This window comes from Alnus glutinosa, chromosome 2 (assembly GCF_958979055.1).
Source record: "Alnus glutinosa chromosome 2, dhAlnGlut1.1, whole genome shotgun sequence".
Classification (NCBI taxonomy): domain Eukaryota; kingdom Viridiplantae; phylum Streptophyta; class Magnoliopsida; order Fagales; family Betulaceae; genus Alnus; species Alnus glutinosa.
Window position 1 is genome coordinate 14750590 of NC_084887.1, and position 25109 is coordinate 14775698.

At 41.7% G+C, this 25109-nt stretch overlaps 1 protein-coding gene across 3 annotated transcripts; it reads right to left on the reverse strand.

Moving 5' to 3' along the window:
• Window positions 1-125: 125 nt before the first annotated feature.
• On the reverse strand, window positions 126-24856 carry LOC133861244 (plant cysteine oxidase 4). 3 transcript variants are annotated; one of them, XM_062296982.1, is made up of 6 exons: window positions 24700-24856; window positions 23820-24123; window positions 21063-21208; window positions 20722-20869; window positions 2596-2799; window positions 126-343 (listed from the first exon to the last, which is right to left on the reverse strand). In XM_062296982.1, exons 2-6 carry the CDS (start codon window positions 23920-23922, stop codon window positions 171-173), a joined length of 774 nt encoding a protein of 257 aa, XP_062152966.1. In that variant the 5' UTR covers window positions 23923-24123; window positions 24700-24856; the 3' UTR covers window positions 126-170. The 3 variants fall into 3 exon arrangements, with proteins under 3 accessions (XP_062152966.1, XP_062152967.1, XP_062152968.1); XM_062296983.1 differs by lacking the exon at window positions 126-343 and adding an exon at window positions 1534-2017; XM_062296984.1 differs by lacking the exon at window positions 126-343 and adding an exon at window positions 2142-2455 and having other exon boundaries at window positions 24700-24855.
• Window positions 24857-25109: the final 253 nt, after the last annotated feature.

Genomic DNA, 25109 nt, shown 5'->3' on the forward strand with positions numbered 1-25109 from the left:
CGTGCTGCAATGTCATCCCTACACTGCTTGAAAAACAAGGATTCGGCTTCCACACTGTTAAAAGAATCACAGCACATCTCCTGTTAAAAAAAATGAATGGACTAGATTCAATATTAACAAACAACGTCATACGAGGTAAGGCAAAAGCTGCAAAATCTTGGGCGGTTTGTTTAACAATTGACGCCGTTTGTTTTCAAGAGAACAAAATTTTGTTTTTGCATCTTCATCATCTGAGTCCCAGCTTCAAAAGGAACAACATGTGGAAGATTCGGCTTCTCAAACGGCTCCGTGTTCGCAACCATGACTATGAACTCAGAAATACCCCCGTTCAGTGTCTTCTTAACTGAAATCCCATTATAAAAAACAAACTCATATCAATAAAAAAAAAAAAAAACAAAAACAAAAAAAATTGACCCAAAAAGCAAATATAAAACGTTCCTAGCACCTTACTATTCCGTCCCCAGCATTATAAATCAAAAGTATTCATTTGTTTTTCTTTTGTTTCCAAAAGTGCAAAGAAAACTGCAACCAAAAAAATGGTGAGAAAGCAGAGACCTTCATTAGCGCCCTTCATATTTTGGTTGAGCAAGAATAGAAATAATGTAAATAGCAAATCTACTCTAAAGGGAGACAAATCCGTTATTGTCTTACTGGAGATACTGTTTATATATCCATTATTCTCCTAAAGAGGACAATACGCTCTTACTTTATCTAACAAGAGTTATGATTTATGAGCAAAACCCTAATTCTAATTGGGCTATTTTTTAACCAGGTTGTAGACCTGTAACATCAACTCAAAGCAAGCCAAGATGTGATCATTCTTAGTGCAACAAGGGTGTTCTAAAATCCATCTGAAAAGGGTGAAAAAATGTGGTTGCTGTTTGAACATACTGAAAGAAAGAAGATAATGAAGTTAAAATGTGGCATGTTTGTTACCAACTCTTTTATCAGATAACAGATTATTATGCAGTTGGCTTTTCAAAATTTTCTTTTAACACATCTTGCTCACTTTCATCAATGGAAACCCAGAGATTTCAATATCCCAGCAACCAAATCCAACGCTTCCACTCGCCGAAACTCTGACTTATTTCTCCAAAAGGAATGATGCCCAATTACTGACCAAAAAACACCCGATATATAGCACTGAGCTCAAATTCCAGACAAAAACAATTGAGGCAAATCTATGTGGATCAAACCATAAATGTGCCATAAATAATTCTTTTTGTTATTTTTACTAGAAAAGTTTTATAAAAAAACCCTATTCAATTGGCAGAATCAACAAAACAAACTAGTTACGAAATCAAGTTTAAATATACTTTAACCCCATCAACTAAGTCACTTTTTATAAAGCCTTACGAACTAATAGTTGTGATACTTAGATCCATTAAACTACCAATTTGTTGCATTTAAGACACTCCGTTATAGGCCGCCGTCTATTTGAATGGAAAATTAGTCACCTGCCACCCATGTAACCACTTTTCTATCCGCATTCCTATAATACCTTTATCTTTTTTAAAAAATATAAAATAAAGATAAAAACGAAATTAAAAATAATAATAATAATAATAATAATAATAAAATAAAAGCAAAGGGTGGAGTGGTTCGGCCACCAAAATACAAGGTCCCACCAGCCTGTGGTCAAGCAAGTTAATCCACAATTGACAATTAATCATGTCTAATCAAGTTGACCAGTTTGATCCGAATCCTATTTTATTAAACATCAACTCGCTAATTTCGTGTTGAGTTTACGAGTCGTGTCAAAACTTATCAACTCCTAATTACAAACCTCACTATCCCAATTAGAGATTAGCGTGATTACTGAATTATTCAGTCCCGCATATAACATAGATTCATCCTGAGAATACAACGCACAAAATAAACGAGTGGTAGACAGCATTTGCTAAATCTGCATCATTAGAAATGCTCAAGATTACATTCTGGCACATATTGGTTGGAGCAGACCAATAACTTTTCTTGGTTAAGCTTTTAGAAATGCTTCTATTCAATTCAACCAACCCTAGACAAGTTAAAAGCTCAAGTTAATCATTGATCAGAAACATCCATGGTGCTGAAGAAGAAGAAGAAGAAAAAGATAACAAAAGGATTTCACCTCCAGAAACTAATCCACTAGTTAAAAAAGGTGAGGTCAGTAAAGCAAAAGACTAGATTAGTGAATTAATATGTACAAACCAAATGCCTAACGAAGAGCCCAAACATAACTTATTTCTGTTCCAATGGCTATTGACAACTCATATACCATGATTTCCCTCAATATTACGTAATATGAAGAAGAGTCAAGATAATTAAAAATGCATGATACAGCAGAACAAGACAGATCAAGTTCTAATAACAGGGCCCCTGTACAGCCCTCTCCGAATCACAAAGTTGTCAGGAGGTTGAAATCCTTCTAACCAAGTCACTTCAGAGATTGTAACTCCATCCAACTGAAAATCACCTATTTTGCAATAAAAAGACAATACTTACTACTACAGTTAAGAGGAATAATACACCCAGCTAGAGATTTCAAATTTTGGAGAGGCATTGAAGCTAAAAAATGCCACAGATGATACTAATTGATAATGCTAGAGTTTATACCATGTAGATCCTTTCTTGGAGACTTTCGGAAATAAGTGCAGTGCCGTCCATCTTCTGAAGAGTAAGGCGGAGCTAGGATGTCAAATATGGCACAGGGAGTTACAGCTCGGAAACTATGTATATTGCCTCCACTTGTGGGATAAAGAATTGTTGTCGGAGAGGGTGCTGTCACCTCAACATCTCTAACCAGCTTTGCAGGTCTTGCTAAAAAACCAGCAATTACAACTTGTATAAAGCCAAAATTCCGCAGATTAAACAAAAGGGAACCAGGGGCGGGGGGGAAGACATTACATAAGTTCAATAAAAAAAGCAGATATCCTTTTCAAGAAAAAACATGCCAACATCCATCAATGAGTAAAAAACTGACACACTAAACTGATGCTGTGGCATCATCTGAGATATTTCCCATGGGAAAAACAATCGAATATGATAAGCTAAGTATATTATTTTTCCTTCTCTAACAGGGCCATGCAAGTTATAAAGCACCGAGTAAGAAAGAGAATTGAAGAGAGGACAAAAATCATGTGTGCAACGTCTCAACCCATCAAAGTCTTCAGATCACACTATATGATCTTTTCCTCTCAACAACTTTTTCACGTGCCAGTGCCAGTGCCACATGCATGCATCTTTCAAAGGATTGCATTAGGATTCCATGCATTCAAAACTTGCCCCTGAGCCAGCTTAATCCCCATTTTAACCACACATTCTACAGACACATTATTTATTTATTTATTTATTTATTTTTGATAAGTAAGAAAAACTTTACTAAAGAAAGTGTAAGACAACCCTAAGTACACAAAAAGTATACACAGGAACAGCCAAAGCTAACCCGCAAAAACCCACAACACCAAGGCCCCAGAAAACGAAAAAACCAAAAACAAACTACAAAAGGACCCAATTACAAACAAGACTACCGCTAAGGCACAACAAGCCTACAACATGTGTGCCTTGCCTTTCCTACACCTAGAGGGATATTTTGCGTCACCGTAATTGATGGTGCTATGCAAATTCAAAAACTCCCTTTTTCTTTAGACTTCTGGCGCGCAATCAACTGGAACTCCTCTTCTATGGCATCCCGAATAGCCATGGCCTCCTACCCAAAATCCCCATCCATCGCCCAATCTAAGGGCAAACCATCCCAATAATCATCTTCTTCCTCCTCCAACACCACAATCTCCTCGTTATGATCAAAACCGATTGGCCCATTCCGGGATTGGGAGAAACCATTTAAGCAACCACTCGAAGGGGAGGAAGGACCTACCACCCCGCCAATATTGACTTCCCAATTTACATATGATCAGGCATAGCTGATCTCGTTATCTTCTTACCAGGTATGATTTATGCATTCAATTTGCTTTATAAAGTGACCTCCTAGTTTACATAGAAACAACCAGACTGATCTTGTAAATAGCCAATAATCATTTCTATGTCCATATTCAAGATAAAAGGAAAGGTAAGGCAGTAATATGATGGGCCAAAGTAAAATAATAACTACGAACTACAGCAAGCCCTGGGATTCCAATAATGACTAAACTCGGGGCAACACTGCAGTTTCAGTGGAATCAGTGTCAAAATAGATTTTTAAGGTGATTCAAGGCCTGAAGAACAAAAGAAGGAATAATCTGGAAACTGTATCTGAATGAAAAATGCTGGAATCTTCTTTTTGCACCAGGGTCTTGTAGTTAAGTTTCATGTTAGGTAGTTTAGTTTCAAGGAAAAAGCCTCAACTTCAAATGGACCTACAATTTAGATGTAGTAGAATCCATCTGTTCCAGAAGCTAGGTTCGTAAAACAAGCTTCCTTGACAGGATTTTTTTTTTTTTTGATAAGTAATGTTATTTCATTAATAAAGTGTATAGGAGCACAACCCTAGTACACAGTGAGTATAGAAGAGAACTCCTAATAGGAAAGAACAGAAAATAAATTTAAAAAATCAGTATAACTAAAAATACTCAAGCTATGATGTGCCACTATCCAAATAAATAACGTGTTAAGCAAACGCTTCTGTAACTCCAACATTGATGTCTCTACATCTTCAGAATATCGAGCATTCCCTTCTTGCCAAAGATATCACATTAAACACAACGAAGCTAACCGCCAAACTTCCTTAGCTGGACCACACCCAAACGAATAGCCCTAACTAGTCAACAATTCCAGCACCCTTCAAGGTATAGCCCACCCTACCCCAAATAAAGTAAGAACGTAACTCCATAGATTGCGAGCAACTTCGTAATGAAGTAGCAGATGTTCAATGGACTCCCCACTCTTCTTATACATACAGCACCACTCAAACACCACAATATTCCTATTTCACATATTATCATGCGTCAAAATTTGTCCTAATGCTGCTGTCCATACAAAAGAATGTCACCCTCGCCAGAGTCTTTACACCCCAAATACTCTTCCAATGAAATGAAGGGCCGTCTTGTCTAATTAACACTACATAAAATAAAAAACCTCACTTCTAATTGACCCTTTTTGGAGAGGCTCCAAACTAACCTATAATCCTCTTCATGTCGAGCCAGAATAGAACATAGCCACCCGAAGAAAGAGAGTACTATCTCCACCTCCAATCCTGGACTGGTCACGTAAAGATGACATTCCACTGAGTAACTCCATCTTGAACAAACAAATTATCTGCCACCCTCGCATCTTTATGCCTAGCAATACTAAACAAAGCTGGTGAGCATAGCTTCAATGATCTATCCCCACACCAAAGGCCATGCCAGAAACTTACTTGAGACCCAACCCCCACCTCAAATCGAACAAAGTTATGAAGCTAATCCCACCCCCTTCTACTATGTTTCCACACGCCCAGTCCAAAAGTATCCAAAACCTCTTTAGAACACCAACGACCCCTTAAACTTTCAAATTTAGCTTCAATCACCAATCTTCATAATGCCTCTCTCCCTTGCATACCTCTACAACCATTTTCCCGAAAGAGCTCGATTAAACTGGATGAAGTTATGAACTCCCAACCCACCTAATTTTACTGGAGTACAGATCCTGTTCCAATCCACTAAATGGAATTTTGCCTCATCTCTAATGCCACCCAATAAAAAATCCTTTTGAAGTCTATCGAGTCTATTATCCACGCCCACTGAAATAGGGAACAACGACAAGTAATACATAGGTAGGTTGGAAAGAGTACCTTTAAACAGAGTCAGCCAACCACCGCTCCATTTTCTCAATAACACCATTCCAAATAGAAGTGGCCTTATAAGCCCAAATATGTTATTGGCAAAGAAGCGACCCAACATCCAAAGAGTTGAGCCAAATCTTTGCCATCTTCCACCTCACCTATAGGAACAATTTCTGATTTTCCTCAGTTAATCCTCAACCCTGAAGCTACCTCAAAGCATAAGAAGATACATCGCAGATGTCAAATTGTTTTGACTGCGCACCACAAAAAATTAGCGTGTCCTCAGCAAACAATAAATGATTCACAACTAAAACGTCATTATCCCTGGACCCCACTGAGAACCTGTCAGGAGACCCTAATCCATTGTTGTAATCAACATTTGACTCAATGCCTCCATAACCACCACAAACAATAAAGGTGAAAGTGGATCCCCTTATTGTCCACAAGAACATTAAAAAAGCCAGACAAGGTTCTATTCACAAATACAGAAAATCTCACCGTAGATATACAATATTCTATCCAAGCCCTCTATTTCTCCCCAAAACCACAACGCTGAAGCAAATAGAGCAAGAATTCTCAATTGACATGATCATATGCCTTCTCTAGATCCAAGCTTGCACAACACCCCAATACTGACTTAAACCTGTTCGCGAGAACCTTGGAAATAATCTTATACACCACCCCCCTGCGGAAACCAAACTAATCAAAAGAAAATCCTTCACATCCACAGCACGTCTTCTTTGGAATCAGAGAAACAAAAGTGGCATTAAGACTCTTCTCAAACTGTCCTCTATTATGGAATTCCGAAAACACAGCCACAAGATCATTTTTCAATATTTCCCAACACTTCTGGAAGAAAGCCATTGTAAAGCCGTCCAGACCCGGCGCCTTATCTCCATTCAAATCCCTTACCACATCCCACACCTCCTTCTCCTCAAACTCTCTTTGTAACCAAGTACTCTCATCCACATCAATGGATAGGAAAGATAGAACATCCACCCTTGGCCTCCAAGAACATTGCTCAAAATACAGTTTCTTGTAAAAAGGTACTATATTCTCTTTTATCTCCATAGGATTCTTGGACATAGCACCATTTATATTCAAAGAGTCCACATGATTGAATTTGCGATGTGAATTGGCCACCCTGTGAAAAAAATTTGTGTTTTTGTCCCCCTCCTTCAACTACAAAGCTCGTGAATTCTGTCTCCAGTTCATTTCCTCAAGGAGAATTTTCTCCAACTCCTTCAACATCTCTCTTCCTTACCCTTTCCTCCTCCACTAAGCAACAACACTCTGCAATTATATCTAGCTCTCGAATACCCTCCAATAATTCATTCTTTTTCTTCCCTACATCACCGAACACTTCCTCATTCCATTTCTTCAAAGCTTTCAACTTATTAGCCAAAATGTAACTTGGTAATCCATAAAACTCATAGGATATCCACCGAGTTTTAACCCGATCAACAAAACCATCAAATTTCAACCACATGTTTTCAAGTTTAAAATACATGCTCCCTCCTCTAGGCACCCCATAGTCCAACAGCAAAGGAAAGTGATCTAACAAAAGACTTGGCAATCGCCTCTATGTCACCTCTGGAAAATGTTCTTCCCACTCTAGAGATATTAAGAATTTGTCAATTCTAGACCATGTTTGATCTTCTTAATTATTCAACCAAGTAAACTTACCCCTTCAAGCAGAAGATTCACCAAGCTCTGCATGAATATGAATTCTGAAAACTCCTCCATTGTTGCAAAATAGCCGGAAACACCTGATCTCTCGCTTGAAAATCAAACCACATTAAAATCTCCCCCAATACACCATGGCATCTCCCACCAACTCATCAACCTAGCTAACTCATCCCACAACTCTCTCCTATCCACGTCATCATTCGGTCCGTATACCCCCCCCTCCAAAAACGCCCATACAAAATTATCATTAGTATTGCGCAAAGAACAAGCAACTGTAAATCTTCTCCCACACTCTTCAATCTTCTCAACCACCCGTCTATCCCACATTAACAAAACCCCACCCGACGCACCACTTGCTCCCATATAGCACCAATCCACATATCGACAGCCCCATAGACTTCGCACTACCTCCCTAGAGATAACTGCCATCTTCGTCTCCAACAAACATGCAATATCCGCTTTCCAATATCTTATAAGCCCTCTAATTCACAATCTTTTATTAAGCTCATTTAGCCTTCTGGCGTTCCACATTATTATTTTAGGCTTCATAAAACACGAGATGAGCCCTTTCCCCTATCTCGGCCTCTAATAGATTGTTCGCAATTCTTCTCATATTTAAGGGACCAATCCAGCCTCTTTAATTCCCACTAACTTTTTGCCCCTGGTGTAGATGGAATAGAAATCGTATTCTTTGCCATTGTTTGATCTCAGGTAGCTTCAATCTCCTCAAATAACGCCATCATTTTAACCTCATAACCTTCACACGATAATCCTACTACGTGATAAAAACCCTTGACCCTTTCAACCACCCACCTAGGCGACACCCTAGGTGGATGCCCATCACCCACATCCACTGCCAAGGGTGTGATTAACAGTGGGTCTCTCCCCTCCAACTCCTTCCGTATTCCATCTCCCAATCTCAATTCTGCCATCAGTGCTCTCCCGGAGTATGCTCCCCCCAGGATTCCCCCACTGAAATGACTTCTCCCAACATACCAAAATCACATCCTTTGACGCCTCCCACCTGGACCTCCATCGAAGGACTATTGGTTATAAAGACTTGCAGGACTCCACCATCAACAAAAATTCCTTCTACAATCCTCTCATCGACAACCTCTGAACCAGACCCAGATGTTCCCATCACAGCAATCGTCATCGAACACCTTGAGAGCAGTGATGCTTGCTGCATTCCTCCACAGCTTCTGAAAGCTCATGGGCTTGCCGCTCTTCGGTTTCTAAGCAAAGCCCAACCTTACCTTTGGACTCATCAGTGTTGTCTGAGCAAAACCCAGACTGACCAAACGCTACTTCTGAACATACTGTTTCCGACCCAAACCTTCCAACCACCAAAGCCTCCGGCAAGCCTCTAACTAATAGCGAAACTGTTTGTGCTCCTCCCTCATCAAGTATCTCACCCTCAAACACCTTCTCAGTGGTCTCTGACCAAGCTAGAGGTTGAATTGCAGCCTTCTCCATGCTCCGACTCTTTCCCGCCTCGGTGTGCTTCACTCGCCATTGTGCCTTTAGTTGTGGGTTGCGACGTTGATAGACCAGGCCAAAGCATCCTGGCTTATTACGTTGGGCCAACGAATCCTGCCGCAACTCGGATTGTGGGATTAAAACAGCATCCCCACACGGGCCTTTGCCTTTAGACCCAATAGGCCCACAAGTTTTAAACCCCTCTACCAGTTCCATATCACATGCAAATCGGCCCAGCCCGAGATGCTCCAGACACCTGTCTACATCCTTCCTGAGCGAGAATAAAAGTTTCTGTAACGGCTGCTCATTGAATGCTCCTTTAACGTCTCAGTCTCAGACCACATTCGGACAACGTGATCTCCAGGTGCAAATTTCTCCTCCTTTCCAATCTCATCCAATATGCTAATAGGCTGGACGACGATCTTCCCCACGCTACCCTTGCTCAAGGTCTCACTTTTCGTTTCTACCCTTTGCCCTGCCACCACTTCTGCGAATGTCCGACGGTCCTCCAACGCCCTCAGCTGCCCTGAATAAGGCTACTATTCTGGCCTGCGATTCCCATCTGTTCAAAGTGTTTCACCAACCTCCTCAACTGCAAAATGCAGCGCCCCCCATCCACTGTTGTCTTGTCCTTCCAGTATGAGTACATAGCTACGTCTCCCTCCATTTTCCGTACTCTGTAATCTCCAAAAAATGCCCATACTGATTCTAACATTTCTGCATGATGAGCGCCGAACTCCCTCTCGACAAACCAATGCAATGTCAATTTAGAGTTCTCCATTTTTCCTTAACAGGATGTTTGAGATGGCTGAAAGCCCTATGATTCTAGAAAGATGCTAGGCAGAGGGGGAGGGCACCTCAGAAAGTGGAGAACTCTAAATCAACATTGCAATGGTTCGATGGATATAGGAGAGAGAAGAAAAATGATGAGGAGAAAAGGTGGAAGGAAGAATTTTTCCATTTTTTGCTTGTAGGGAGGAAAGGGGAAGAGAGATGATGTGTGCAGATGCAATTTACATTCAGGCCTCAATCCAAATCAGATCAAAAGGAAGGGAAAGAAAGCAGCTTGTACTTGGGAATTACTTTCATGCTCCTCATACTTTTATTCCAACAGATTTCTTATAAGGGCATGTAAGTCAGAAAAAAGATATAAGATATGCTCTCCTTCCCTTCTGTCAACAAACAAGACTAGAGAAAAGCAAATTCTTCTCCTTTCTCCTCTATGTCCAAACACAAAAGGGGAGGGATTTTCCCTTCCCCTTTCCTTCCCTCTTCCTTCATTTTCTCTTTCCCTTTCCATTCCCTTTCCACCAAATGCGGCCAAACAGAGTGTGAAAGTAAGCTAAAAAAAAAAAGATCCATCCATTGCAAATTGGTCTTTGAAGCCATTTGTCAACGATCTTGCCATCTCTCACCCACTAGGAGATCCTTATAGACATGCCAAAGTCGCTCTTTTGACAATTGGTAAGACTTGAAACAGGCCTGTCTCTATTAATGAAAACTCAAACCAACCAAAGGAAGAAATAAAAAAAGCCTATCTACAATTTTTTATCAAACAACCAAGGCGAGCTCAAAGCCCCTCTTGAGGCTAAACCTATAAACAAGCCAAACTCAAACTCAAAATCAAACATTAGCATATGTTCATGAGAAGGCTTTGTACAGAGGGCTTGACTTATATGCAATCTCAGCATAAGGTAGAAATTGGGTTGTCTAAATTTGCGATTATGGTTAACAAGATATCCCATGTTTGTGGTTCTGGCTTAATTACTTGGTACTATAATCTAGTTCTGCATCAAAATTATCTATTTATCTCTATTCTGATTCTCTTATTTTATAGGTGTAGATAAATTTCTAAATGTATAACAGCTCTGCTTGTTAATGTGTTTTGGATGGTGTTTTTTTGTTTTTCGTTTGAAAAAGTGTTTTGATATGACAAAAAGATAAAAACAGTTCTTAGTGTTTTGTGTTTTGGGTCGTTTGTTAATGCTTGTGTTATGAAAGGAGAAAACATGAGGAAGAAGAAAAAAGCTTTAACAAGTAAAGGCAATATTTTGGATGTATAAATTGTCATTTACATTGTATTTGATCAAGACATATTTGGGTATAGGTCTGAAGTTTTAGTCAAGTTGTTTCATCAAGTATTAGAACGGATGAATTTAAATTTTTAGGGGTAATTACCTTTTCTCCCCATGAACTACCGGCCTATGTCATTTTGCCCCCACAAACTACCACATCGACCAAAAAAGAGCATCAAACTACCATTTTTACATACTTTGCCCTCTTCCGTCAGTCTAATTCATGCAAAGAGTTAAATGCCCTAACTCAATTTAAAAAAAATACCTAAATATCCTCATTTTAAACAAAAAAAAAAAAAAAAAAAAAAGAAACTTAAGGAAAAGGGGGTGGCTGCTGCCACCCCCTGAGGTGGCCGGATGGCTTGCGAGCCACCCCCAGAGGTGGCTCCGGCCACCTCTGGGGTGGCTCGCAAGCCACCCCTGCCTAAGGGGTGGCCGCACGGCCTCCCCAGAACCTAGTGTGGTCGCGCGGCCACCCTAGATCTTTTCTAGGGTGGCTGCACGGACACCCCAGAGGCCGTGGGTGGCCCACGAGCCACCCCTAAGGTGGCTCCGGCCACCTCTGGGGTGGCTCGCGGCCACCCCAGGTTCTAGGGAGGCCAGGGTGGGCCGTGAGCCACCCCAGAGGCCAACTTAGGGGTGGCTGGAGCCACCTCTGGGGGTGGCTCGCAGGCCACCCGACCACCTCAAGGGTGGCTGCCGCCACCCCTTTTCCTTCAGTTTTTTTTTTCTTTTTTTTTAATATATTAATTTTAATATTTTTTATTGATTACTGTATGGGCATTTTGGTCTTTAAATCAAACTTAACGGTAAAAAAATAGCATATTCCATCCAAGTTAACGGGATTCCCTGACGGAAGGGGGCAAAGCAGTAAAGATGGTAGTTTGATGCTCTTTTTTTGTCGAAGTGGTAGTTCGTGGGAGCAAAATGACATAGGCCGATAGTTCATGGGAGGAAAAAGTAATTACCCCAAATTTTTATTTTTTTTGATAAGTAAGAAAAAAAATTTATTAAAGAAAGCGTTAGGCACCCCTAAGTACACCGGAAGTATATACAAAAACAACCAAACTAGCCCATAAAAAGAAACCCAAACAAACCCTTAACCCACATGGATCACTCAACGCTACAGCACATGAGTCTTGTTTTTCCCTCGCCAAGAGGACGCGCTTGCATCGCCGTAATTAATGGAGCTTTACAAATTCCTCAGCTCCCTCCAACCTTTAGTCTTTAGACACGCAACCTTTACTTTCCAAAGAAAATCATCTTCAATGGCATCCAAAATAGCCAAGGAGGAATCCTTGCCCTCATCGCCATCCAACACCCAATCCAAGGGCATGTCAAGAGGACAAACACCCAAAGGGTGAAGGGAGTCTCCATCCTCCCCAACCCAAACCTCGTCGCCCGGATCCCGCACAATAATCTCCCAAGACGGACCAAAACCTACCAGCCACTTTCGAGATTGAGTTAAACCATTCAACCTGACATCCACACCCTTTTCAGCAATTGGAGTAACACAACCACCCAAAAAGGAAGGAATCCCTTCCACCCCATTTTTAGGCGAGAGATGAGGAGCTACCCCATGAGCGCTTGGGAGAAGAAATCCTTTCCGAGGAAGGCTAGACGGAGGAGACTTTCCGACCACTCCCCTACCTGGCACCGATGAGGATTGGACCACAGTCCCAACCAGAAGCACCCAAAGACTGAGCCGTTGGAGCACTGATCGCCATCACAACCTCAGTAAACAAGGAAACATCCATCTGAGCACATATGCCTACCTTCGATCTCCGATGAAACCTCTTCACCGATTTGGACTCCGACAGGTAGATGGGAGCCCCACACTCTGACATTACCGGAAGAGAGAAGCGAAGTCTTTCGCCCAGCGTAGCCGCCCCCGAAGAAGAGGCATCGAGGGAATCTGACCCAACTTCAAGGAAATCCGGCACCGAAAAAAACCCCCCACAATATTCGAGACTACCTTATCAGCCACAACCACATTCTGACCAGCTCCAAACAAGCACCCAAAGGAGACACTGTTTCCGGCGGCGTAGAAAGAAGAGCAATGGCAGAGTAGTCTATTGCATCAGAGGAAGATGTCGAGACAGGAAAAACCAGTCTAGAAAGCACCGGAACAGGACCACAGGGAGTCGCCAACAACGTCATACCTGAAATAGCAAAGGCTTTCACAGGAGAGGCGTACACAGAAGGCTCCGGAACAAAAGAATTCGGCTCAGACCCTGCCAGCAACATAGAACCATCTGAAACAGGCGAAGACACAACTTTGGCGCCTTCAAACAGCTCAGAACTAGTTGGAGCAGTCTTATCGCCATCTTGGGTGACCGCCGACGTCACCTCCGGCCATAGAAAACCCGTTGAAGACCCAAAACCCATAGAAAACTCCAGATCCGCTACAGAATCCGAATGGATCCCACGGCCTGTAACCTCAATCTGCTTCTTAGAATTGGGCTTCAGCAAAAACCGGCCCAAACGGAAACCATTAGAACTGATAGTGGGTTGACGACCCAGCCCGAGAACCTTTGAGCTTACATGAGAAATCCAATGAGCAAAACTTGAAAAGGTGGTCTAGCTTGAGGACAAGTTTGAGCTGATCTCATGGATACAAAAAAATATACAAACAAATCTTGAACATCCAATACTCTCTAGCATTGTTAAAAGTTCTAGGTATACTCAAGTGCACAAGCTTCATGGATCCTAGGAGTGAAGCGCAAAGCACAAGTGCACGCCTAATTGAAGTAACACACACATTTCTAAAATAGATGTCAAGTCATTTTTGTTCTTAGGGTCTGCTAGATAGACAATACCATAAACGCCATATGACTAAATTGTAGGGTAATGTTTAAAGAAAATGAATCAATGCTATGTTTTCGGGCGTGACAAAGCAAACAAAATCAATGATTTGTTTTAAAATGCATGTTATTTCCGTTCATATGGCATAAACTTTTATTTTCATATATACTTCTTATTAAGCGCCGTGTTGTTTTAGTCTAATTTTTATATGTTTTTGCGCTAAAAAATTTCCCAACAATGGAATTTTTGCTCAAAAGGGGGGGAGGGGGATGATGTGACACCTAGAACATTTAGTGTCATCTTCTTCATAACTCTATTTATGAGGGAAAACATTAATTAGTGTAGTAGATGTAAGAATAAAGCTGGTACAACTAATTAACACTTAAATTTTAAATTTATTACCTATTTTTAAAATAAAATAAAAAATTAACACTTTTTAATGCCAGATACTTCAGAAAAAATTGCGCAATTTTGCACTTTATGTACGCTTAATTACATGCTCTTTGCTTTTGGGGTAGAAAGCACATTTTTGTTGTTTTGCACTTTTAAGTGACACTACTTGAATTGGGTCCATGTGGAACTTTAATTACTAGTAACCTGAGGTTCCACAAGTTAAAGTGGACCCCTGTAATGTTGACATTTGTGTGACTCAAGAATAGTGCACATCCTCGTGATTTGAGTAATGCTATAAACTATGTTTTTATCACACAATTATTCCACAATGTTGACGTGGCGGTCCCAACCAACCTTTAGGTCAATCTGTTACGCACCTATGTTAGGCGCAAAAAAACCCTAGGCGCTAACCACAGTGGCGGCTGAGACAATTAAGGAAGAAGAGGAAATAAAGGCTGTGCTTGAGGAGCACGGTTTTTAGGTAGGAAAGTCCTAAGAATAAGGGGATTTTGTTTCCCCGGTTGTAGCCTAAGAATAAGGAATTTACTTCCCAATCAGTAGCTGATTTATAGGAAGCAAATTAAGGGAATTATATTTCCCCAAAATTATGGTAATCAAGCAGTTACTGCTGTATTGTAATTCACCCTATTTATATGGGGGATTCGAATGAATAAAGGCATCCAGAAAATTTATCAAACCAACTCCAGTAGTTGCTAGGAGGCAGAGGTACCTCGAATACCTCGTATCATCTACCTTTCCAAACATAGGTAAGCACAGGGACACAAACCCTGCCGCTGTACCTTTCAGCAAACCAGTCACACGGTCTCAAACCCGGGTCCATAACAGCTTGGTATCAGAGCCAGGCTTCAGCATGACGGAGCAGCGGATCGAGAGCTTGGATAAGAGGGTGGGGTCGTTGGAAGAGAAACTCACAAGGCAGATGGAGGAGTTGCGGGCTTTCATTGTCGACCAGTTCAAAAAAAAACAAGGGGAGGAGGCTAGCAAGTCCGCTAGTTCTTCTGGCGTGCGCTCAGGCAAGACGATCTCCCGAACAGAGTCAGGCGGCTCCTTTCCAAAGGTAGCCAAGCTGAATTTCCCCAAATATGATGGCACCGAAGACCCGACCAGTTGGGTGTGTAGAGTGGAGCAATTCTTTGAATTCCAGGATACTGCGGAAGAGGACAAAGTTATGTTGGCAGCATACCACCTGGAGGGCGAGGCCCAATTGTGGTACCAACTCTTTAAAGAAACGGAGGAAGGGGCGTCTTGGGAGCAATTGAAGGAGGGTCTTCATACCAGGTATGGCCCGACGCAGTTTGATGATTTCTTTGGGGATCTAACGAAGTTGCGGCAAACTGGGACAGTGCGAGAATACCAGGGACAGTATGAGCGTTTGCTGAGCAGGGCGGGTCGACTCACAGTAGCACAGCAGGTTGGCGGGTTCATCAGCGGACTCAAGGAGAGCATTAGGCCGGAGGTACAGGCATCCCGACCTGCTACGCTCACCTCGGCAGTAGGGCTGGCCCGCTTGTATGAGGCGCGGCTACTGTCCCAGCGGAGGAGTCCCAGTTTTTTTGAGCCTCGGAGGACCCCGGGGCCGCCAAACGCACCCCCATTACCCTCCGCAAATCTGGTGCGAAACCGAGCCCCGGTGGTTCGGAGATTAAACCCAGCAGAATTAAAGGATCGAAGGGATAGGGGCCTCTGCTTCAACTGCGACGATAAGTTTTCGCCGGGGCATAGGTGCAAAAAGCTCTTCTTAATTGAGGGGGTTTATGAAGAGGAAGCTGGGCATTCCATTCCGGCTGAGGAAGGAGAAGGGGCAGGAGAGGAGGAGTTCGAGATTCCCGAGATTTCCCTTCACGCCATCTCCGGGGTACCAACCCCCCAAACGATGCGAATTTCGGGAACCATCCAGGGGGCAAGGGTGATTTTGTTGGCTGATTCGGGGAGCACACACAATTTCCTCAATACCCAATTGGCAGAGAGGTTGGGATTGATACCGGACAGAAACGGGGCATTTGAAGTGGTGGTTGCTAACGGGGAAAGGCTCCCTAGTAGAGGCAAATGCTCGGCGATACCTGTCTTGCTAGAAGGTACATCATTCATACTAGAATTTTTTCTTATTGACCTCCGGGGGTATGATGCAGTCCTTGGGGCCCAATGGCTCAAGACCCTCGGCCCCATCCTGTGGAATTTTGCATCCCTGCACATGAGCTTCACATGGCAGGGGCGGAAGGTGTTGCTGACCGGGATAAATTCCCCTAGTAACCGATTGATAGAAGGGCAGAAAATGCAAAAGGAGCTGCGGCGTGGTTCCGAAGGTATCCTACTCCAATTATGGGCGGTTGAACTAGGAGTAGAACAGCAGTGCCCAACCGTAGACGACCCAGAATTGCAGCAGCTCCTGGAGAGGTTCCAAGATATATTCGGTGAACCACAGGGGCTTCCGCCAAGGCGCCGTCATGACCATAAACTTCCCTTGATCCAGGGGTCTTCTCCAGTTAATGTGAGACCATATAGATACCCCCATTATCAAAAGAATGAGATCGAGAAGATTATTGTAGAGCTGTTGAACACTGGAGTGATTAGAACCAGCACCAGTCCTTATTCCTCACCGGTCTTGCTGGTTAAGAAACAAGACGGCTCGTGGCGGTTATGTGTAGACTACCGAGCCCTCAACAAGATTACAATCAAAGACAAGTTCCCGATTCCTTTGATCGATGAGCTGTTGGATGAACTGCAGGGAGCGCAGTATTTTTCTAAGCTTGACCTTCGTTCCGGGTACCACCAAATCCGGATGAGGGAGCAAGATATAGAAAAAACAGCCTTCCGTACTCATCATGGGCATTTCGAGTTTTTGGTCATGCCCTTTGGTCTCACAAATGCCCCCTCGACTTTCCAATCCCTGATGAACGACATTTTCAGCAGCTTCTTACGCAGGTTCGTTCTTGTTTTTTTTGATGACATACTCATTTATAGTCGATCTTGGGATGAACACTTGCAGCACCTCAATGAGGTTTTGGAGGTCCTGAAGGTTAATCACTTATATGTTCGAAGGGAGAAGTGCAGTTTCGGGCAACAAAGGGTAAAATATTTGGGTCACATCATTGATAGAAATGGGGTTGCAGTAGACCCAGAAAAAATCCAGGCCATGTTACTATGGCCAAAACCTCATAACCTCAAGACCCTTAGGGGATTTCTCGGCCTCACTGGATACTATCGTAAATTTATCCAGCACTACGGCAGTCTTGCTAGGCCTTTGACTCAACTCCTGAAAAAGGATGCGTTCGGGTGGAACGAAGAGGCTGAAGAGTCTTTCTCGCTACTCAAGGAAGCGATGACCCAAGCTCCGGTATTAGCCCTACCAGATTTTTCCCAGCAGTTCGTAATCGAATGTGACGCTTCCGGCATAGGCATTGGGGCCGTGTTGATGCAAGGCCGCCGCCCCATTGCATACTTCAGCCAAGCCCTCCAGGGACGAAACCTTGTCCTGTCCACTTACGAAAAAGAGATGCTCGCGTTGGTCACCGCAATCCACAAATGGCGGCCCTATCTCTTGGGCCACAAGTTCGTAGTGCGAACTGACCACCGTAGCTTGAAGTTCTTGTGGGATCAAACCATAGCCACAGAGGCGCAGCAGAGGTGGCTGATCAAACTCATGGGCTACGACTTCGTTATAGAATACAAGAAGGGCCACGACAACAGGGCGGCTGATGCTCTCTCTCGACAGGCAGAAGGGGCTCTCTTGGCCTTATCTTCACCTGTTCCGAGTTGGGTCGAACCTATCCAGCAAGAGGTCCGAAACGAACCAGAACTTATAAAATTGTCCGAGGAAATCCAGCAGCAAAATGTCAAGGGGCCGTGGCAGGTACGGGAAGGACTCATTTACTTCAAAAATCGGATTTATCTCCGGTCCGTATCCCCCATTGCAGCAGCCATCATCGCCGAATTTCACAACCGCACTCATGAGGGGTATCACAAGGGCCTCCAACGTATCAGGTCTGTCTTTTATTGGTCTCAAATGAAGCCACAACTACGCGATTTCATAAAGAATTGCGATACCTGCCAGCGCCACAAAGCTGCCAATACCAAACCTGCTGGATTATTGCAGCCATTGCCCATTCCAGAGCACGTGTGGTCGGACATATCCATGGATTTTATCGATGGGTTGCCCTCTTCTTATGGTAGAACCACCATCTTTGTGGTTGTAGACCGTCTCTCGAAATATGGGCACTTTACACCCCTCAAGCACCCTTACACCGCGGCACAGGTAGCTCAAACCTTCTTTGAGGTTATTTTCAAATTGCATGGAATTCCAGCATCTATTGTGTGCGACAGGGACCCCGTCTTTACTGGAATTTTCTGGCGTGAGCTTTTCCGCCTCCATGGAACCAAGTTCAACTTCAGCTCCGCCTATCATCCTCAAACAGACGGTCAAACGGAGGTAGTCAACCGCACCATTGAGATGTACTTGCGGTGTTTTACCAGCTCCTCACCAAAACAATGGGCTAAGTGGTTACCGTGGGTGGAATATTGTTACAACACGGGGTATCATTCGGCTACCAAGCGAACCCCATTCCAAATTGTGTATGGAAGGCCTCCACCCCCTCTGTTGCCTTACGTTCCAGGAACCACCAAGTCGGCGGCAGTTGAAGACACTTTGAGGGCCAGGGACGAAATTCTGCAAGAAGTGCGGCAGCAATTATTGGATGCCCAAAACCGAATGAAGCAAGTGTATGATAAAGGCCATATGGAGCAATCTTTTTCTGAGGGTGAGTGGGTTTACTTGAAGCTTCAAGGGTACCGGCAGCAATCTCTCCAGAAACGGCATAACCAGAAATTGGCCCCCAAATATTACGGGCCCTACCGCATTATCAAGAAAATCAGTTCAGTAGCATATCGGTTGGCTCTCCCCCCCCAAACCAAAATCCATGACGTTTTTCATGTTTCAGTTCTCAAAAAATGGGTAGGAGTTGGCACTCCAATACATGATGATCTTCCCCTCCTTTCCGTCGATACTCAGCTGACACCACAAGCCATCCTTGATCAGAGACTCCAGCACGGAAATAAGGAGATACTAGTACACTGGAAGAACCTTTCACCAGCTGATGCCACGTGGGAATCTCTTTCGGACTTCAAGCTTCGCTTTCCTACTTTTACCCTTGAGGACAAGGGTCATTTTAAGGGGGAAGGAGTGTTACGCACCTATGTTAGGCGCAAAAAAACCCTAGGCGCTAACCACAGTGGCGGCTGAGACAATTAAGGAAGAAGAGGAAATAAAGGCTGTGCTTGAGGAGCACGGTTTTTAGGTAGGAAAGTCCTAAGAATAAGGGGATTTTGTTTCCCCGGTTGTAGCCTAAGAATAAGGAATTTACTTCCCAATCAGTAGCTGATTTATAGGAAGCAAATTAAGGGAATTATATTTCCCCAAAATTATGGTAATCAAGCAGTTACTGCTGTATTGTAATTCACCCTATTTATATGGGGGATTCGAATGAATAAAGGCATCCAGAAAATTTATCAAACCAACTCCAGTAGTTGCTAGGAGGCAGAGGTACCTCGAATACCTCGTATCATCTACCTTTCCAAACATAGGTAAGCACAGGGACACAAACCCTGCCGCTGTACCTTTCAGCAAACCAGTCACACGGTCTCAAACCCGGGTCCATAACACAATCCTTATTTAAAAAATAAAATTAAGGGTTGGTTGGGACTATCACGTCAGCATTGTGAGATAAAAAAGTGGTATATAGCATTACTCCTATGATTATGGGTCCCCAATACACATGGAACCCTCATATGCCAACATATGGAATTCCTCAAAAGAATATACAACACCATCCTAGATAGAATGTATCATTTCCTTGATTGACTAAATTTAGCCTTTTTAGTTTCGCCTCCCTCATCTACTATGGAATGGAGTAACGGGGAAAAGGTTATGGAAAGTACAACCAGAAGAAGGCCTAATTTCTTCTTTTCTAACATCAGTAACCAAGATCACACTCACAGCAAGTTATGGACTTCTAATGTTCCATTAAATAGACAAACGCTGTTTGAGAAAAGACTTCCAAATGTCTCTTTCTAGTTAGGTGTTTCCTTTTGTATACGTCCAGTGTACTAAGGGGCGCCTTACGCTTTCAATAAGACTATTATTACTTATCAAAAAAAGAAAAGACTTCCAAATGGTTAATAATTTAAAAAAAATTGTTCTAATAGGGAAGACATCGTACAAAGCAGTGCAAAAAAGCAAAGTTCTTAGCTTGTGATATACCCCTACCTGTGTTTTTAGTTTGTGGTTTTCATGTCAAAAAATGGCTAGTCACAGGTCAATATAACTTTTATGATTGGCATTCAATAAAAGGAAAGGAGAGAAGAACCCTTAGTAAACAATATATTAACATCATGATAAAATTAGCAACATGACTGCCTGCCATAACCAACTAGTGGGAATGACCATCCAAAATTATCCAAAAGAGCAACCAATACGAGGCTAAAAAGTAGAAGCAATCAAGGAGACATGACATGCTGTAGAAAACACACCTTGCAAAGGATCAGCAGGCCCAGGAAAATCAAGCCAGTCATATGAGTTAACATATAATGTGCCATAAACAAGCTTGCTCAACACGGTCATTCCAGGATGATTATGAAGAGGTATGATAGAGGAAGGTGGCATGCAGAAAATTCCTATCTGCAAAAAACATTAAATACGAGTAACTCAGTAATTCAGTTTTCAACTTCCTAAATTCCTAAGCACAACTTTTATGGAAAATATATAATGGGTTCCATTCTACAAAATTCTCAACCTAAGTGTAACTTCCAAGTCAGAATACTTCAAAACAAATTTGCAATTAACAACTGATGACATAAAGTGTTGTTCTTACAGAAAAGCTGTCACACTCATGTAAATGCAAGTATTTGATTGGTGGCAGTGACTGATGGCTTCCATTACGCTCATTCGCAGTACCTGACCAACTGCGTACCAATTGTGCTTCCTGTTCGAGACCTACATCAGTAGGCTTGATTTTGTCTGAAATAAGATTATATCTTCGGTTAAAAGTGCAAAGCTAGTACCGAAAGGGGGGTGATGGCATTATGAAACTTCCAATTTATACATTCATAACCAAAATCGAAAGATAGAATCAAAATCAGGAACATCATAAAAGATGTGATTTAGGATTCCACAAGGGTATTCAAAATAAAGCATAGAAGTAGAAGCCACCAACAAGCAAGCACATCGATAACCCGTCATGGCATTTTTGTATACTCCCAGTGCACTAAGGAGCGCCTCATGCTTTTAATGAGAGTGGCTTATTACTTATCAAAAATAAGCTGCTACATCACAAGTAAATAAATATAATAAGTACGACGAAGCACCAGCATATACATAGCAGCCACTAATATAGAGAGTAGCAAATTGTTCGGTAAAGAGACGAAGAACAACTTGCATCCAACAGTTAAACAAATGCTTATGTTCAGGAACTTGAGCTAACTCAACAGAGAGATTTAATAACAAGTCTTGGGAACACATCCACAAACATGAAAAGCTCTCACTATAAAGCACACACAAGTGTCCTAAAACATGTAAAAAGTCTCGGATGAGAACAATTCGATTTTGTTTGATTGCTACCATGCTCCAATTTTGATAGTGTTTAATATACCCAAGCGCATTCATCAAAATAAGAATTTTGCAATCTAGTAGCGGTGCATTCCAACAAGCCAAAGGCCTCACACTACCAGTAACAGCTTCTATAAGCACATAATGGCTATTTTAAACATTCTCTTTTAATGTGGGCATGCAGCCAATGGATGCATGTCAAACAAAAAATTACAAGACCACATGGCAAGGATTTGTTGGTTTATTAGGTCTCCATATCAGACACTGACACCATTTCAGCTTCCTAGCAATATAATTATGTTACGAACTGAAGGAGTAGAGGAGTCCATGTAGGAGTCAATAAGCTCTTATGAGCAGGTTGTTTAGAATAGTCCCATCTGTGCAGTTGCAGTAGTTGGTTAGAAGAGTCTTATGTCGCAACCGATATGGTAGTCATAACAGCATGAAGATCAACTGGAGCTGTTGAGGATAAGCTGAGGGACTGGGATAAAGAGCAGCAACTGGAGATTGGGATAAAACTTGCTCTCTTGCCACGCCTTTCACTCACTTGTTACCTACTTTGTTATTACTTATCATTGGTATAGTTATCTAAAATAGGTGTTGTAGTTTAGATCGTTATCTTCAGCATTGTAAGATTATTTTAAGCGCAAGTCATTAAGAAGAAAAGAGAGAAATTTCACTAAAATTGCTTGTGGTCTCTCTTACCCAAAATGAGTCTTCTTGAGTTTGTTGTTTTTTTACCCTCTGAACCTATCAATTGGTATCCAAGCAATGGCGAAGTATTGAGAAGCTTGAGGCTGGCATTCAGACAGTTATGGAAGGAGTGCAGCCGATAGAAACTGGTTCATGAAATACCGAAGCCAGAATTATGAGAATGGAGGAGACATTACGGGAGATCCGAGGTTTCCTTTGAAGAATCAAGATCAATCTGTGGGAGGACCAAAGAAGACAACCTCTTTGCACGAGAGGGGCTTGTCATCACACTGATCAGGTAATTGGGATGATAACAAACATCACAATTCCGCAACTTGCCATGCAACCGACTGTTTGGCTAAACTGAGTGGTTCAGTATTTTGAGTATCAAGGCAAGGAGGATGAGCAGAAGGTAGCCCTCAGCATCATTCCACCAAGAAGGGGAGGCCAACCTATGGTGGCAGTGGTTGTAAAACGTCTATCATGAGGAGAAAGTAACATGTGAAAAAGGGCAGTCTTCCCAATGGCTTTTTCTATCCAAGCTCTTCTTTTTTCTACTTCTTATAAGTACTGTATTGAGAAAAGAACATGTAAAGCCCCCAAGTACATCGGAAATGTGACCCTCAAATAGAATATTAATCATGTGATGAGGAGTGCATTCCTCACATGATTTCAGAACCTAAAGATACAACAAATGTGAAAACATCTCAAAAGGGCTTGGAGAGCTGAGAAAACATATGAAACCCCCAATATAAATGAAGCTAAATGTTAATAATAATTGGAAATGCCTTTCCACAAAGTGTCTAAAGATGTTCTCATAATATAGCATACCAAATCAAGAATTGTTTTGACGATCTCAGACTTCTCAGAAGGATCTCCCGTTAATTTTTAATTCTCTGGGAAGCAGGTTCTCCAGCTATGACAATAATTGTTGAAGTTTAACATCAATAGCACCAATACAGGACAGACGCGCCACAGATATGTATGCCTCTGTGCGTCTGCCAACATTAGGATTGACCGAGAATATAAGAATTGAGCAATTCTTGGCCAGCCACTGCTTTGCTTCAGAAGTACATAGCTAATCAAGGATTTTTTCCGGAAATCACTATTTTGAATAATGTTTTGTTCTTCATGCTGAGATATTCATAACAAAAGTGACATTTCTTTTCAAACAGCATCTATAGCCATTTTTCAATTATTCCAACTAAATAACAAGATAAAGTCAAAATGAGACCATGGAGGTATATAAGCTTCATCATTTCAGAATGCATGCAGCATATATAAGCTCGAAAGTATACAAGAGATAACAAAAAGATCCTTTGCTTAATACCTAGCATGGCACGAACTCTCTCGAGAGCTTCTTCTGAGGCCGGTCCATTCGGGGAAAATGATGCTTTGCAAGTATTATAAAGTCTCTGTATGAAATATGGCATCTTGTAAAGGCGGTACCAACTTACCTGAACAAAATTATCAGTAAGCTGATAACGCCTTTGCAAGAAAGTTGCTGTCGATTGCAACGACAGCCAACAATAGGACCGGGCAACAATCGAATCTTACTCTGCGTATCAAACAAACAATAATAGATCTGCATTGCAATCATCACATCCTTCTCTGCAAATCAAATTCATGAGCCCCTGTTGAAACAAAAATTAAAACCGAACCCAAAGTAAGCAAAAAGATCCGCATTAAGATCAAATTCTCAGAATTTACAGAACCAATTACCATGCAGTTTTAACTAAAGCCTAAACAATTTTTTATTTTTTTTTGATAAGTAAACTAAAGCTTAAACATACAAACATAACAACAAGATTTCTCTAGCATACAACAATAAGAGTTCTCTTGCATATAGCAAGATGAGTTCTTTGACAAAATTTACTGTTGGTTGCTCAAAATAGGAACTCGTTAAGAGTGTTACAAAATATTTTCCATTATAATCAAATAAAACCCATAAATTCCAAGCCAAAAAAACAAACAAATAAACCAACCTACAAGACTAATTGGGTTAACTAAAAACTTTATCATTCTACGTTTCCATCGATAATCTCAGTATAACCCAAATGAAGAGGAAGAATGAAATATTAATTTATAGCGAAAAAGAATCCAATTTCTACGATATCGATACCTTCTAAAAAGAGACACATGAATGGATGTAATTTTGGCAATTTGAATAACACAATTAGAAAAGAAGAAAACCCAGATTGGATCAGAACCTGAAAAAGCCATTGGGAGATCAGCAAGTAAAGCAGAGAAAGAGCGATAGAGAGCGGTGACGAAGGTGAAGAAGTATGAGTGTGGGGGGGGCTATGAACGGAAAGCGATGGATCGGGGAAGCAGAAGAAGGAGCCGAATGAAGATCTTGCACACGTCATTACTTTGGCCTGCATTTTCCACGTATTCGCGAAATTACCATTTGTTTATTTTGGGCCTATCCCAAACTAATGAATATCTGCGAAAAATATAAAAAATTGTAATTGTAATTGTAATTGACATTGTCATGACTAATTTTCGAATTATCTAGAAAGCAAGATAAATGATAATTTTTACCAATTATATGCATATTTTTTACATCTTATTTTTAAATTATTTTGGATTTATGAAATTTATATTGAGCCCTATAAAT

What these genes read in the sequence shown, in the direction of transcription:
- LOC133861244 (XM_062296982.1), bottom strand. Translation starts at nt 23,922, where the DNA reads ATGCCATATTTCATACAGAGACTTTATAATACTTGCAAAGCATCATTT. An exon ending in GAGAGTTCGTGCCATGCTAG is followed by an intron (nt 21,209 to 23,819) that starts GTATTAAGCAAA and finishes ATCTTATTTCAG; the next exon opens with ACAAAATCAAGCCTACTGAT. An exon ending in TCCAAGAAAGGATCTACATG is followed by an intron (nt 344 to 2,595) that starts GTATAAACTCTA and finishes ATGGGATTTCAG; the next exon opens with TTAAGAAGACACTGAACGGG.